The sequence below is a fragment of the Homalodisca vitripennis genome, chromosome X (assembly GCF_021130785.1).
Source record: "Homalodisca vitripennis isolate AUS2020 chromosome X, UT_GWSS_2.1, whole genome shotgun sequence".
NCBI classification, from domain to species: domain Eukaryota; kingdom Metazoa; phylum Arthropoda; class Insecta; order Hemiptera; family Cicadellidae; genus Homalodisca; species Homalodisca vitripennis.
The window spans coordinates 84424329-84438330 of NC_060215.1; the positions used below are offsets into that span (position 1 = coordinate 84424329).

The window sequence follows — 14002 nt, forward strand, 5'->3', positions numbered from 1 at the left end:
CCAGACAAGTCACCAAATGTCAAAAAAGAAGAAATCAGCCATGATTGGCTAGTAGTTAGAGTTGGAGTCCTAATTGGGAAGTAAAGTAGGACCCCAGGAAGGAATCTGCAACAAGTAAGTGCAGCTCAGGATACAGCTCAGGTACCACGTGTTAGCCACTCACTACTCCGAAAAGAACAAAGGAGCCCCTGTGGGAAGAGAGATATAGAAAAAAGGAAATGAGAAGACTACTGGAATTTCCAGTGTTAAAAATACAAGAGGTTGGCCAAGAGTGACCAGTAAAGTAAATAGGTGTAGAATCTCATTTGGAAACAAAATAAGTTCCCATGGAAGGAGCATGTTACCAGTGCGCAGAAGTAATGACGTACCCAGCTCAGGTAACCCTGTAGTCACTGTTCAAGTAATCATAAAAACCATGAGTTCCTCTGAGTGTTGTCTTAACATTGAGTACAATAGCTATAGTAAGGTTTACTCATTTAGACTACAGTAGCAGGTTGTGGCACCACTCACAATATTAGACTTGGTACTGCTTAAATGTCAAAGTTTTAAAATAAACCCCTTATTTTATAAAATGCACATGTCTACAACTATAATTAAAACGGTTGAGAAGGATAATGTAAATAAGTAATTACATATAATTAGGTACATATGTTTAGGTTTGAATTCATTAAAACACAATAAATCACATAAAAGGTTTATTATAAAAATACAAAAATTTATAAATATATATTACTTTTGTACATTTTGGTATGCAAATTAAATTAAAATAAATTATAGATAAAAATCCTATGAATTTGTAACCTTCTCTTATAGTTATACTCTTGACATTTTATATCATTTGTTGTTACTTTTCTTTTCAAAGTAACAAGACTGACATGATCACCTGAAAACAGGGAAACAAGATTAATTTCAAAATTATCAACTAGAATATTTAAAATAACATCAACTAGACAAATATATATATATATATATATATATATATATATATATATATATATAGAACACTGCTGAAATGCTTTCAGAATTTGGCGGAACATATTGTTAATGGGAAAATTATTAAAATAAATTGAAACTACTACATTACAGAATCATTACACTAATACTTCTGTGTGTTGAATTTTTAAATATGTTATCATAAGTTAACTGTATTGGTACATTTTTGGGAAATTCTTCAGCAAGTTCTTAATAACTATCCTGTTCTTCATCTTTGAGCGGTAGTATCTGGATTGACATTATAACTTGTGGATATAATTAAAAGACTACTTTTAAACACTTAAAATACTAAAAACTATCTTATAGCAAAAACAGATGGACATAACACCAGGAAGAAATTTGGTTTTGTGATCAATTTATTCAGAGCATAATAGCAGCCAACAATGAAGTCTACCATGGAAGTCATGGTAGAACTTCAAATACAACTCATGTATGCATGAAGTGTTATTCATATTATTGCTGATAATATGGAATAGCAATTTAAAAGTGTATATTTGGGGACAGTGATCCCTGTGCATGTCTTGTGCTGTATTCTTCTAATTACCTGATAATGCAGATTTGCTTTCAGATTAACAAGGCAGTTGAATACATATTGACAAAAATGGACTCTAGCTGTATGTCTTCAGAGTAATAAGCCATACACATTATGGTTTTGGAAAAGCTTGTGTTACATCATAAGCACAACAAATTTATCCCGTTCCTGTTTTTCCTATAGATACAATACTCTGGGGAGCTTCTCAAAACTTAATTAACATTTGATCCCAAAACAGCTTATAATCCAGTGTAAAGCTTCAGTGTAATCAGTGTGGAGGCTTGTTCCCCTTCACCTACTCTAAAGCAGGCAGTCTTTCCAGGCTAAAAAGTAGAATGTGTCTTTTTGAGGTCGAGCTGAAACCTGTTAAGGAGGATACACTCCTTCAGTGAATTAACAATACAATCTACCAGCAGAAACATCACGTATGGATCTTTGTCCTCTACGAAAATAATAGTATCAAATCGAGACTGATTGTAAGTGCAAGGTGATGCAGTAGTATTACATTTCATAGTGATTTTAAAAGTGAATTTTATTGGTACTTATACACTTAGAAAGTGGATGTTAAGCTTAAACAAAAGAGTTGATAGAGATTAAGTAACAAGAAATAAGTATCAGTTTCATTTTAATGGTACAAATAATTAGTTTATTACTATTATTACTTACAGTAAAGCTGAAAAAAGCACATTTTTATATTGAACTATCACATTATGATTGCATGAAATTTCTTGCATGATAGGTATTATACTGTCATAAAATAAAAATACAATAAGATTTATAAACTTTGATGAGTATAAAGTGTTACAGTGAGTTTGGCAGGTATAAAATAGATAGAACTACTTTGTTGTGCCCAGATTGATTTTCCTTAATACTACTGATATACTTGCATTAAATTAGTGGGTATTAATATGTTTGACATAAACTGACTGCCTGGCCAGATTGGTCATTGATGACATTTAATCATCTTTTATTATACCAGATTGTATGCAAAGTGTTATTGCGATCAAGAGGAACTTGTTCTGTGCATGGGATCCTTATGATTGTTTTAATTTACTTGCTGTTTATGAAAATCCTACAATAAAATTAAACATTTTAAATCAAATAATGTTATGTTATTACAACCTTTCAAATGTTAATCATTGTTTTATTTAATTGTAACTGACATATTTAAAGATAAAAATAAAGTTATAAATTTGGTTTAATAATAATGACAATGATCCCGTCAGGGTGGAAAAAATGTAAGGTATTTTCTATACTGTACTCTTCAAAGTCTCCACCTAACAAGAATTTTCATCCATTTTCTATATCGCACGGTATTGCTAAACCTCTTTAAGAGAAATTGTACATGTTCTTGTCAGGAAGCCGCAAGCCAGAATAATATTAAATTATCAAGTCATGGCCTTCCGTACTTAATTAGCTTCACTTACTAATTTTCTGTACTATATTTAGGTCAGTATATCTCTTTAGTTTATCATATTTTTAATTTCAGACTACGCTATAAAATATTATGTGTAAAATTTAAAATTTTGATACAAAGCAGATTCAATATTCTTTATATTGAAAGATTTTTTGCTTGGCTGACCTTATACTTATTTTAAACCTTAAAATAAAAATATTAGTACTTATAAAACATGTCTCAAAATTCATTGATGTACATTTGTCCTAAATTAAGTTGGCCTAACTGCCAGAAGACTTAATCCAGAAAATAATTTATTATGATTGATGCAGACCAAAACCGAAGTTTGCAAAGTATTCAATTGTATGCTCAATGAATACAGTAACTTACAACACAATTTATAGAGTAACAATTATACCTTTTCAACTAAATCTGGCAGGAGAATCAATATCAAAAGGACTGTACAGTTTTATAGGTGTGCGGCCAAGGATGCTTCGAGCAATTCGAGATGGTGTTTGGAAGGCAGAGGGTACCAAATCGTAGTCATCCATTTCATATCTTTTGTAACTACTGAAACGGAGACTCTGAAACAAAAATACAAACATATAGAATTATAAATACAATTAATACACACATTTCCAAACATTAAACTAAAATATATATATATATAGGCTGTGTGTGCACGCGGAAGTGTGTGTGTGTGTATAGATGTGCGTGGACGTGTAGCAAAAGTAAAACAAAACATGATGATCACCCAATTGTTATCTGCAGAATCTAAACAAGGGAAGGAGTCACACATGTCCCAGTGAGACCTGAGACAGAGAAATAATATCTCCTATAATAACTGTTTTCCGACCATCATTCGCTGTCCCACCAGTTTCTAGGGTTCATGAATTCCTATCATTAACTTGCAAGGGTGTCCTGTCCTCTAACATTCTTCTCACATCTGCATCTGAACTTTTATATATATATATATATATATATATATATATATATATATATAACTATATATATGGTGTTTCTCATAAACTTCATGTAACTTTTGGGTGACAGTCATACAAACATTGTATAAAACCACAGCCACTATGTCTGGCCAAATCATGATGATACTCATGGTGGTTAATGTGACAACTATGAGGTTTGTTCCAATTTTATATTACATTGATGGGACATTGTACTTGTCATATGTATTTTTAGTAGAAAGTTAGTTCTGTTACTATACGAACAGTCTGAATACAGTATTAATCCAAAATCTGAAGGGAACAGAGTCCACTCATGATTTAGTCAAGTTTGAACTTTTCCTAAATTCAATACCATCTACTGAACTATAAAGTTTGTAGTCAACAAAAAAACAAACTTAGTTAATATAATCATTCTCTACCATCACGAGAAGAGGGATCCGAGACCATGGTACTTGAATTCACATTTTTTATTCTTTCTAAACAGAATCTAGCTGTAATAACCTGAAGTAAAATAGCTTTACAATCCGCTAATAATAAAATTTGGAATAGTGAAAGTTAGCAAGGGGAACTAAAACAAGCCGGTGAGATTGGAAATCCCTGTAGGTTGGGCAACCACAGCCATCACCACATAAAATCAAGATTAAGTGGTCTTAATTTTTCCAATGCTACTATATCAAGCATTAATCTTGTGATAAGTAAGCAGAGGGACAAAAGATCTGTATTGTTTTTAAACACATCTGGGGTTACAGGAGCATTTATTATCCAATCAGGATATAAATAAATGCGTCTACCCATTTTATACGGTTCTGTGTCAAACTTCACCAAGAATCCACATTACATTGGTCTTCTTCATTTATTCTGGCTAATGTGAGATACAAAACAATACACAAAAGCCCAATACTGATGATAGTTGCTTCACCTGGTCCAGAGGTATCCTAAAAACTCAAGTAAGACACAGAAAAAGAAGAGGAGATAATAAAAAGCACGAAAGAATTAACCTACTTATGATACAAAACTTACATATACTAGGGATTTACATTCAAAACATCAATAATGGATCACCTTGCCCAAACCAGAGCCCACACGATAAAAGTTGAAAGTGTTGGCTGCTACTAACAATATCATAGAAATCTACTTATATATGCTTATAACATACTCTTCAAACTTTTTGTGTTTTATGAACGTTTAAACTTGAGTGTTATAAAAAATTTGATTTTTCACAACACTTTCGGCTTTAAACGTCTTATGTTCCTCAACAATAAATATAAATATGATTAATGTGAATCTCCACATAGAGCCGAGTGTTCAATACCATATGAAACCTTAATTCAGAAACATTAGTCATGCTAAGTGGATCCCGATCACAGTGTCAATCATCTTCATCTATAGATGAACACATTTCTGGAATAACTCAACATTTTCAGAATAGCCATAATCAAGGAAACCTATTAATTTGCCATCTAAAAACGCATTAACACAGTTGTCAGTGGTTGATTATTGTGCACAGACCTATTGTGACATGTATTCTTTAGTTCAGTTGATAATAAATGGGGTTTGTTTTATTAAGTACACGTATTAGAAATGGTTAGCATAGAGTCAACTTACAACATGTTGGTTGTGATTTCTGACTTGATTTCTGAAGTGTCAGAATTCTTTGGTAGGATTTGTTTATTTTAACCTGGATTGATGTTATGTCTTGGGTTAGTTATCCAACTGAGGAAGAAATCAGATTGCAGTTCTTGAAACAAAGTGTTACTGTCTTTTTGCATCACTTAACAATGGAGACTGTATGAAATATCCTTCACATGCAGATAGAACAAATACAAAGGTAAATAACAGAAAATGTGTAGTCATACCCACATAGTTAAATAAAGCACAAAACCCCAACAAAATTACTACTGCAAAAGTGATATTTATAAACAGACACCTGCTTATTGTGTCTCTTTTGATAGTGTTTGTGCATATCTTCCAAGTAATGGGTTTTGGTGATTTTGTTGGTTTTATTCTTAACTTGGTGATGGTTTGTGCACCTTGGTGTTTACGTTCTGCATCATGTTTCATAATTTATTCACTTTTCTATGTGTTAAACTTGTGTTTTATGATTTGAAGAATAGAGCTAAAGCAGGAGTGTTTTCATGTAACATCATTTTTATTTTTCAGTTACTTAAAGATGGGAAGTGCCCACAACAGCCCAGTTATTTTTATTTCAGTCATTAAAGTATTTGACTTTTCACATTACAAGATTGTTTGATTTGAAACAACTCACTTTTAAAACATCTGTTACATGATAGAGTTAAAGGTTGTCTCATTAATGTAGATCTAGAAGGGATATAGTATCCTCCTGTTCACTCCGCTGACAACACAACATAGAATGTGAAAGTACATTTCTTAGATATTGTACTAAACTGTTCCCATGGCTATGATCATATAAAACACAATATTCACCATCCCCAAAACACAAGGAGAGGGTAATTTTGAAAGATGTTTAATTTTAATAAATTTTCTTAGCTGGAAAAACATAATATTACATGATATAATTTCAACAAATGTTAAGGAATATTGTGTTCCTTTGCTAGATGAAAAAAATACTGAGTAAATCCTCTCAAACTAGAGAAGTGGAACAAAATCTATAAACTGAGATACGTTTCTTTTTTCAGCTATGAGGGTGTAAGGCAAGGGATGAAGAGAGGACTAATATCAATGCCGATTCGAAAATACTGGTCCTGTCCATGAATTTTATGGTTTTATCCTCCATAGTTAGTTTACAACCCTGTCCATCACCTGATAAGTTTTGGCCTGATCTTCACTGGCCTGATCACCTGATCTTCTGTATGGCCTATACATTACCGAGCCTGCTCTACTTTTGGAATTTTATTATTAAATTTATTGTAGTTTAGTTATTCTTTTTAATGATATTATGCTGTTGTGCCACCTATACATATTAAGGTAAAAATTAAACACATTCTTATGGTATGCCACAACCTTTGTTTGAAAAAAGGTATATCTTATGACACAACAAGATTCTTGCTATCTTGAGAGAAGGTATCAAGCCACATAACAGATGTTTGATAGGTCTGAGCAGAAAGTAAAAATAATTACAAAGATTATTCCATCCATTACTAAGGATGCAATAATGGATTGGATCATCTATGTTGATGCAGACGGTTTTTATGGGTTTTCACTGTTCTTGTCTATACTTTGATCTAATCTTGTGACTTAAACTCTCTGATGCATAATTTGGCAATTATTGTTGAGCTAACTATTCCTTGGGAGATGAATATCCTGAAACAACACCTGTTGAAGCTGAATAGGTATGAGTCTCTCTGTTAAATGTTTAATGTGTTAATAACAGAAATTTAAGCGCTGGTGTAGCTAAGTTTTCAAGAGGCACTTTGGTAAACCAGAAGTTGGTAAGGATTATTTCAGTGATCACTTGGCATGCCAGGTAACTGAAACCAGAGTGGCTGTATATAGTCTAACCGCCAAAGATAATTACTTTCAAAAACCTAATGAAGAAATATATGATAAAGCATTTCAACAACTCAAGAGGACATTAAGAAAAATAATTTCAGTCAGCTGATTTGTTCGCCCATGGGATGTGTGCAGAACGGTATCAATCCGAAACATTTTTGTGCTCAAATAGTTGATTTTCAGCGTGTTACCGGAACCTCTGTAACTATTTTAACTTATGATGAACATGCCAGAAGAGTTATAAGGAATGGTTTAACACATGCCGAGTTTGTTCAACATCTGCGACATACCATCTCTGTGCTACTGCAGAATCATGAAAATCCTGACATGTCGAACCCAAATATAGTATCAGAGACATCTATACCATTTGTTGAAGGTGACTCCTGCGAAGTGTTGAACACAACAGAGTCTACAAACACCAAACGCCTCAACAATGAATCAATAGCCACTAACTTTTCAGGATGGTCTACTCCGCATAGTGCAATTAAGAAGAAAAATGATTTTCTTTTTACTAGGGAGCATTCAGTATTTTGTTCAAGTGACACTTTAAATAGTTTTAATGTAGCCTATAATAATGGAATAAATTTAGAATTAGATCAGACAAAAAACTTGCAAATATCACAGGCAAAGACAAGACAAATGTATAGTAACAAACTTTTCCATCATAATGCAAGAAGCTTAGAACCAAAATTAAACCATTTTGAAATTTTAATTGACCAAATAAATCCTGATATTATACTGATAACTGAACATTGGTCGAATGAAATTCTTGAATGCATCAAATTTAATAATGGAATATATACATTGGCTAATTCTTTTTCTAGAACCTCAATTAATATGAGGTTTAAGTAGGTAAAAATGACAAATAACAAAGTAGTACAACATTAAATGTGTTTACTTTTCTTGCAAGATAGTATGAAAATTATGATCAGATGTATGTACAATATTTATTTGCTCTGTTAAGTTGTGTGGCTTACGTTTGTATAATGCTTCTGAGGATATAGTTTAATTAAGCAAATGTAAACCAAATTCTTTAATCGTTTTCGATTATTGTATTTTAGAAAATGAAGATGTTATTAAAGAATATTTTGTAATGTCATAAAAATACCTCTTGTATTTATCTTTCACAATGTGTCTCAAAAGTTGATAAATAAGTTATAAGAAATCATTTGAATATGATTATAAATATTTTAATCAATTTTCTAATATAAACGTGTGATAATCTCGTACGTTTTCATGTTTTACGTTCACGTTTCAAGTTTTTTCTAAATAAATGGCGAACGTAACTTCAAAAGAAGCAAAAAACTTGATCAATTAGAAAAGAAATTAATCAAATAATTTAAAGAACAGATTAGAATTGATGAAAAAGAACAAGAATTTATTCAAAAAATTAATCAACCTGTAAATTCTGCAATTATTATATTGAAGGAAAAATTGAAAATGTTTTAAATCAAAATCAAAATATGATGGATTTAGTTCCAGTTGTACGATAATTTGCTGATATTTATATTCCAGAATCTGAAGTAGAAACATTGAATTGCCAAAATTACCATCTTCAACACCATTTACACCTCGAATCATTGAAGAATCTACAATATTGAACCAATAAGTCCTGGAAAATCGGCTATAATAATTGGTGATATTGGTAAAAAATTCTTCCTAGAGCAAAGGATGATAAATTTGGTTTGTATTGGGATAGAAAAAAAGACAAGTTTTATGATTGGAAATTTGCCCGTTAACTTTGAACATAATGATATACTAATTATTAATGAAAAAGTAATACGAAGATATTCAAGGGTTGTGAAGATTATTACAAGATAATGATGTATCAAAAGTCAATTTATATTCTAACGGAGATTTACAAAATTGTACTGAAATGTTATGGAAATCTGATTCAATTTATAAAAATAATGATCCATCAACTAAAAAACCTAAATCAAGTAGATGTAAAAACAATATATGAATTAATTAAACCTATTTTTGGGAAAAACGAATCGAAGGATCTGGTGTAAGAAAATACAGTGATGATTGAATACAGATATTTTGATGATTTACCAAACTTTATGGAATTATTAATTATATTTATGCTCAAGAAAAGGCTTGAAATAACCATTTTTTGAACGAAAAGGAAGCAATTAAAGATTGATTGACTTGATCAATTAGAAAAGAAATTAATCAAATAATTTAAAGAACAGATTAGAATTGATGAAAAAGAACAAGAATTTATTCCAAAAATTAATCAACCTGCAACTTCTGCAATCAAAAATGTTGAAGGAAAAATTGAAAATGTTTTAAATCAAAATCAAAATATGATGGATTTAGTTCCAGTTGTACGATAATTTGCTGATATTTATATTCCAGAATCTGAAGTAGAAACATTGAATTGCCAAAATTACCATCTTCAACACCATTTACACCTCGAATCATTGAAGAATCTACAATATTGAACCAATAAGTCCTGGAAAATCGGCTATAATAATTGGTGATATTGGTAAAAAATTCTTCCTAGAGCAAAGGATGATAAATTTGGTTTGTATTGGGATAGAAAAAAAGACAAGTTTTATGATTGGAAATTTGCCCGTTAACTTTGAACATAATGATATACTAATTATTAATGAAAAAGTAATACGAAGATATTCAAGGGTTGTGAAGATTATTACAAGATAATGATGTATCAAAAGTCAATTTATATTCTAACGGAGATTTACAAAATTGTACTGAAATGTTATGGAAATCTGATTCAATTTATAAAAATAATGATCCATCAACTAAAAAACCTAAATCAAGTAGATGTAAAAACAATATATGAATTAATTAAACCTATTTTTGGGAAAACGAATCGAAGGATCTGGTGTAAGAAAATACAGTGATGATTGAATACAGATATTTTGATGATTTACCAAACTTTATGGAATTATTAATTATATTTATGCTCAAGAAAAGGCTTGAAATAACCATTTTTTGAACGAAAAGGAAGCAATTAAAGATTGATTGACTTGATCAATTAGAAAAGAAATTAATCAAATAATTTAAAGAACAGATTAGAATTGATGAAAAAGAACAAGAATTTATTCCAAAAATTAATCAACCTGCAACTTCTGCAATCAAAAATGTTGAAGGAAAAATTGAAAATGTTTTAAATCAAAATCAAAATATGATGGATTTAGTTCTAGTTGTACGACAGAAGGAACTAAGGTTGTCTCAGAAAATCTTTGGAATTAATGAGCAATAGGCTACAGTTGATCTTTTGAGCCAAAAACCTCCTGAATTCGCTTTTACTGTTATGTTATGTAACCAAAGATGACGAGACCGTTAACTTCAGTAATAACCAATTAATACTATATTATTCACATCCACAACAAAACCATGTGACACTCTGTACAGATATGACAGAATATTGCTCTACGTGATAAAGTAGTTCCACTTTTAATATTGTACAACTTTGTCAATAACACATCTTAAAACATTGTAGCCTATCGTTTTGTTCAGGACAATTACAATAGGTTAATAATGTGAAACTTGTTCTTTGCCACACCTCCTGTTAATTTTTTATTTACAAATGGTAAAACAGTTATTATTAATTCAGTTACCTTTCCGTTTTATTCGACTGTCCATAAAACTCATTGTAAACATTTTTGAAATTGATATGGTAGCCAACATCCTAATTAGACTACTTATCCCCAGTATTATAATCATAGTCTAACCCACTTAATTAACAGAATAATTCTTGTGGTGTAAATGAACTGACAATCTGTATATTTTGTAATGTATGTAGTATGATTCTGAGTTTGTGTTGTTACTAATTAAGGCTTTTATCCAATGCAAAACCCTATTATAACAAAATGTACCTTGATTTCTTACCAGCAAAGATTTATTCAAGGTTCTGCAAGTCTCAAGACAAATTCTAGACTCTTACACTACAAAACTGAGTTGACAGTAATTAGTATTTACCTGAGTTGCTGATTCAACTGTATGCAAAACTCTGATGAAAACTTTGTTGATTTTCAATATACCGGTAGAAAACACTTGTTTTGTCTTAGTTAATAGTGAAGGACGTTTTTCAGAAAACAAATTTCTCCTGATAGATTTTCTTACAGGTTTTGATCGTTCTTCAAATTTGACAAACTCATCCATTTGATCCATGGAATATAGGCCTTAACTGCAATGTACGTGGTGATATTTCAAATAGTAGTTATACTAAACAATCTGGATATACAACCACACACAAGAAAATAAATCACGTTGACAGTCTAGTGACAAAACAAGATGTGGGTACAATACTTAACTTATATGTAAAAACTTTAAGTTAAATTCACACTCAAACACAATTTTATTTAGACAGATCCTGGTCTCTGTAAATAGACTAGTTTTAATAATAACTAATACAACTTTAAAGATAAATTCAAATTAGACTTTGTTTACACATCGCACGCACACACAATCATAGATTATATACCACACACCACAACCAATGAACAGTCAAAAACAGTACTTTGATTTTGAGAAAAAAACTCTTACTATCGCATAGTTAATTTTTACACCCATTAATGTATATATTATTTTAGTATTCCAATGTTCAAATAGTAGAATGTGAAAATATTTGAGCTTATACGTTGATAATTACTTGAAACGACTTATTTATCACATACATTGTCACTTAAAAGACAAAATAATTAACTACTCTTTACTCCATCTTAAGCAGCAAATTAACATGCGTTCAATTAATATTCTGTATTTACTAGGACAAAAGAGGATTTAAACAGATTAATATAAAACAACATTATTCGTCTTAGTTTGAAAGTTGGTTTTACATAATATATTAAAGAGGAACTTTTCCAATATTACTACAGCCAGCAGCATAAATGCGTGCGTTGTGTATGATATGTTGTCAAATGAATGGATAGAATGAGTTAAATCTTCAAAGAACATAGCTTATTAAACTTTTCATTTACATAAGCTTTGGTGATTCCATTATTCATTGCTCGGATTGATGTGCAACAACATTTGAGTTGACTTGATAGAATAGAATCCGCTTTTAATACGTATATCCGAAAAGTTATGAAGTTTGTAAGCCAATTATGTCATTTCCAGGTCAAACCCACTACATTTCCTAATTATCAAAAGAAGCAATCATCCGTACGTTATTTATATGGATTTTGAGAGGTCCATGGCTTCATTTATTGAAAAGTTAGCTAAAAATCTCAAGAAAGAAGACTTCAAACATACAAATCATTTTATACAGGATGGAAGAATATTGAATGAAATTCTAGAAAGACAGTCAAATGATGAAGAAGAAATCTTTAAAGTTCTGTCAGGGAAAGGTGTATTTTCTTATGAATTTATCGATAGTATATATCATAATTAAGAGTTAAAAATTTGCAATTTTTACTCAATTTTGAATGATGAAACGATTTCTGAGAACGATTTTCATTATTATTTAATGGCGTAGAACATTAAAAGAGAAAAATCTAGGAAATCGCTTTTATTTATATAACATTCAAGATGTTCTATTGCTCTCCGATATATTTACAAATTTCAGAAACATTTGCTTAAATTGTTATAAACTTGATCCAGCACATTACTTGACTGCTCCAAGTCGATACGTAGATACTAATAACCTTTATGGCTGGACTCTATCGCAAAATTTACCGTATGGCGATATCAAGGTGTATGGATCCGAAAACTTACACAACTGCAGAATGGCAAAAAACAATTTTGGAACTCTCTGGTGACAGGTCTTATGGTTATATTCTAGAAGTTGATCTAGGATATCTAACGAATTTACATGAAATTCATAAACATTTACCTCTTGCTCCAGAACATTTTAACAAGAAACTTTGCACAACTTTACTAAATAAAATTGAATATGTTGTTCATTCGAGAAATTTAAAATACTATCTAGAACAAGGAATGGTGTTAAAACATGTGAATAGGGTTATTGCATTTGATCAGAAACCTTTTATGAAAGAATATATCGATTTTAACACAAATTTTATTTTATTTTCATGCTATAAAACAGGAAATACACCCAATTACATTATAGCAGTACAAACAAATCAAAATGTTAAATAAGTGATTTGAGTCCAAGTCCCATATCCATTGTATCACTGGAATATTTATAAGCAAAATAACTATAAATACATATTATTCTAAACGTTACATAGGCACTATCATAAATAAATAAACAATAAATAATACACATTCAGATAAATAACAAATACAGTATATGGTAATGACAATATCAGGAAATTAGTTTAATAAATTAATGGAATTTTAATTAATAAATTAATAATAAATCAACATTTAATAAATATAGCTTGAATTTAAGAAATTGTAAAAGGAAAAATATACTATGAAGGACTGGTATACAAAATTAATGAAATGCATTTCTCTTTAAAGATATTTAAACTGTCAAAGTGAACATCAATGTCGGATCCACCCAAAAGCATTGCGTTATAACCCCTCATCATCCGCAACAGAGGAAAAGACGATCGCATCACTGTGCGTGAGTGAGGTAAATTAAACAAAAACTTGTTTCTGCTGTTAAAGTTCGGTACGCGATAGCTGAGGGTCCCCAAACAGTACGCGTCATCCACCCGACCACGGACCAGGCCCCACAAATGTACTTGCTCCAAGACCCGCCTCCTC

General features: G+C 30.8%; 1 protein-coding gene across 1 annotated transcript; it reads right to left on the reverse strand.

Annotated features, from left to right (window-relative positions):
- Positions 1 to 678: 678 nt before the first annotated feature.
- On the reverse strand, positions 679 to 11808 carry LOC124369288. Its single transcript, XM_046827210.1, has 3 exons — positions 11306 to 11808; positions 3340 to 3505; positions 679 to 883 (listed from the first exon to the last, which is right to left on the reverse strand). Exons 1-2 carry the CDS (start codon positions 11495 to 11497, stop codon positions 3344 to 3346), a joined length of 354 nt encoding a protein of 117 aa, XP_046683166.1. The 5' UTR covers positions 11498 to 11808; the 3' UTR covers positions 679 to 883; positions 3340 to 3343.
- Positions 11809 to 14002: the final 2194 nt, after the last annotated feature.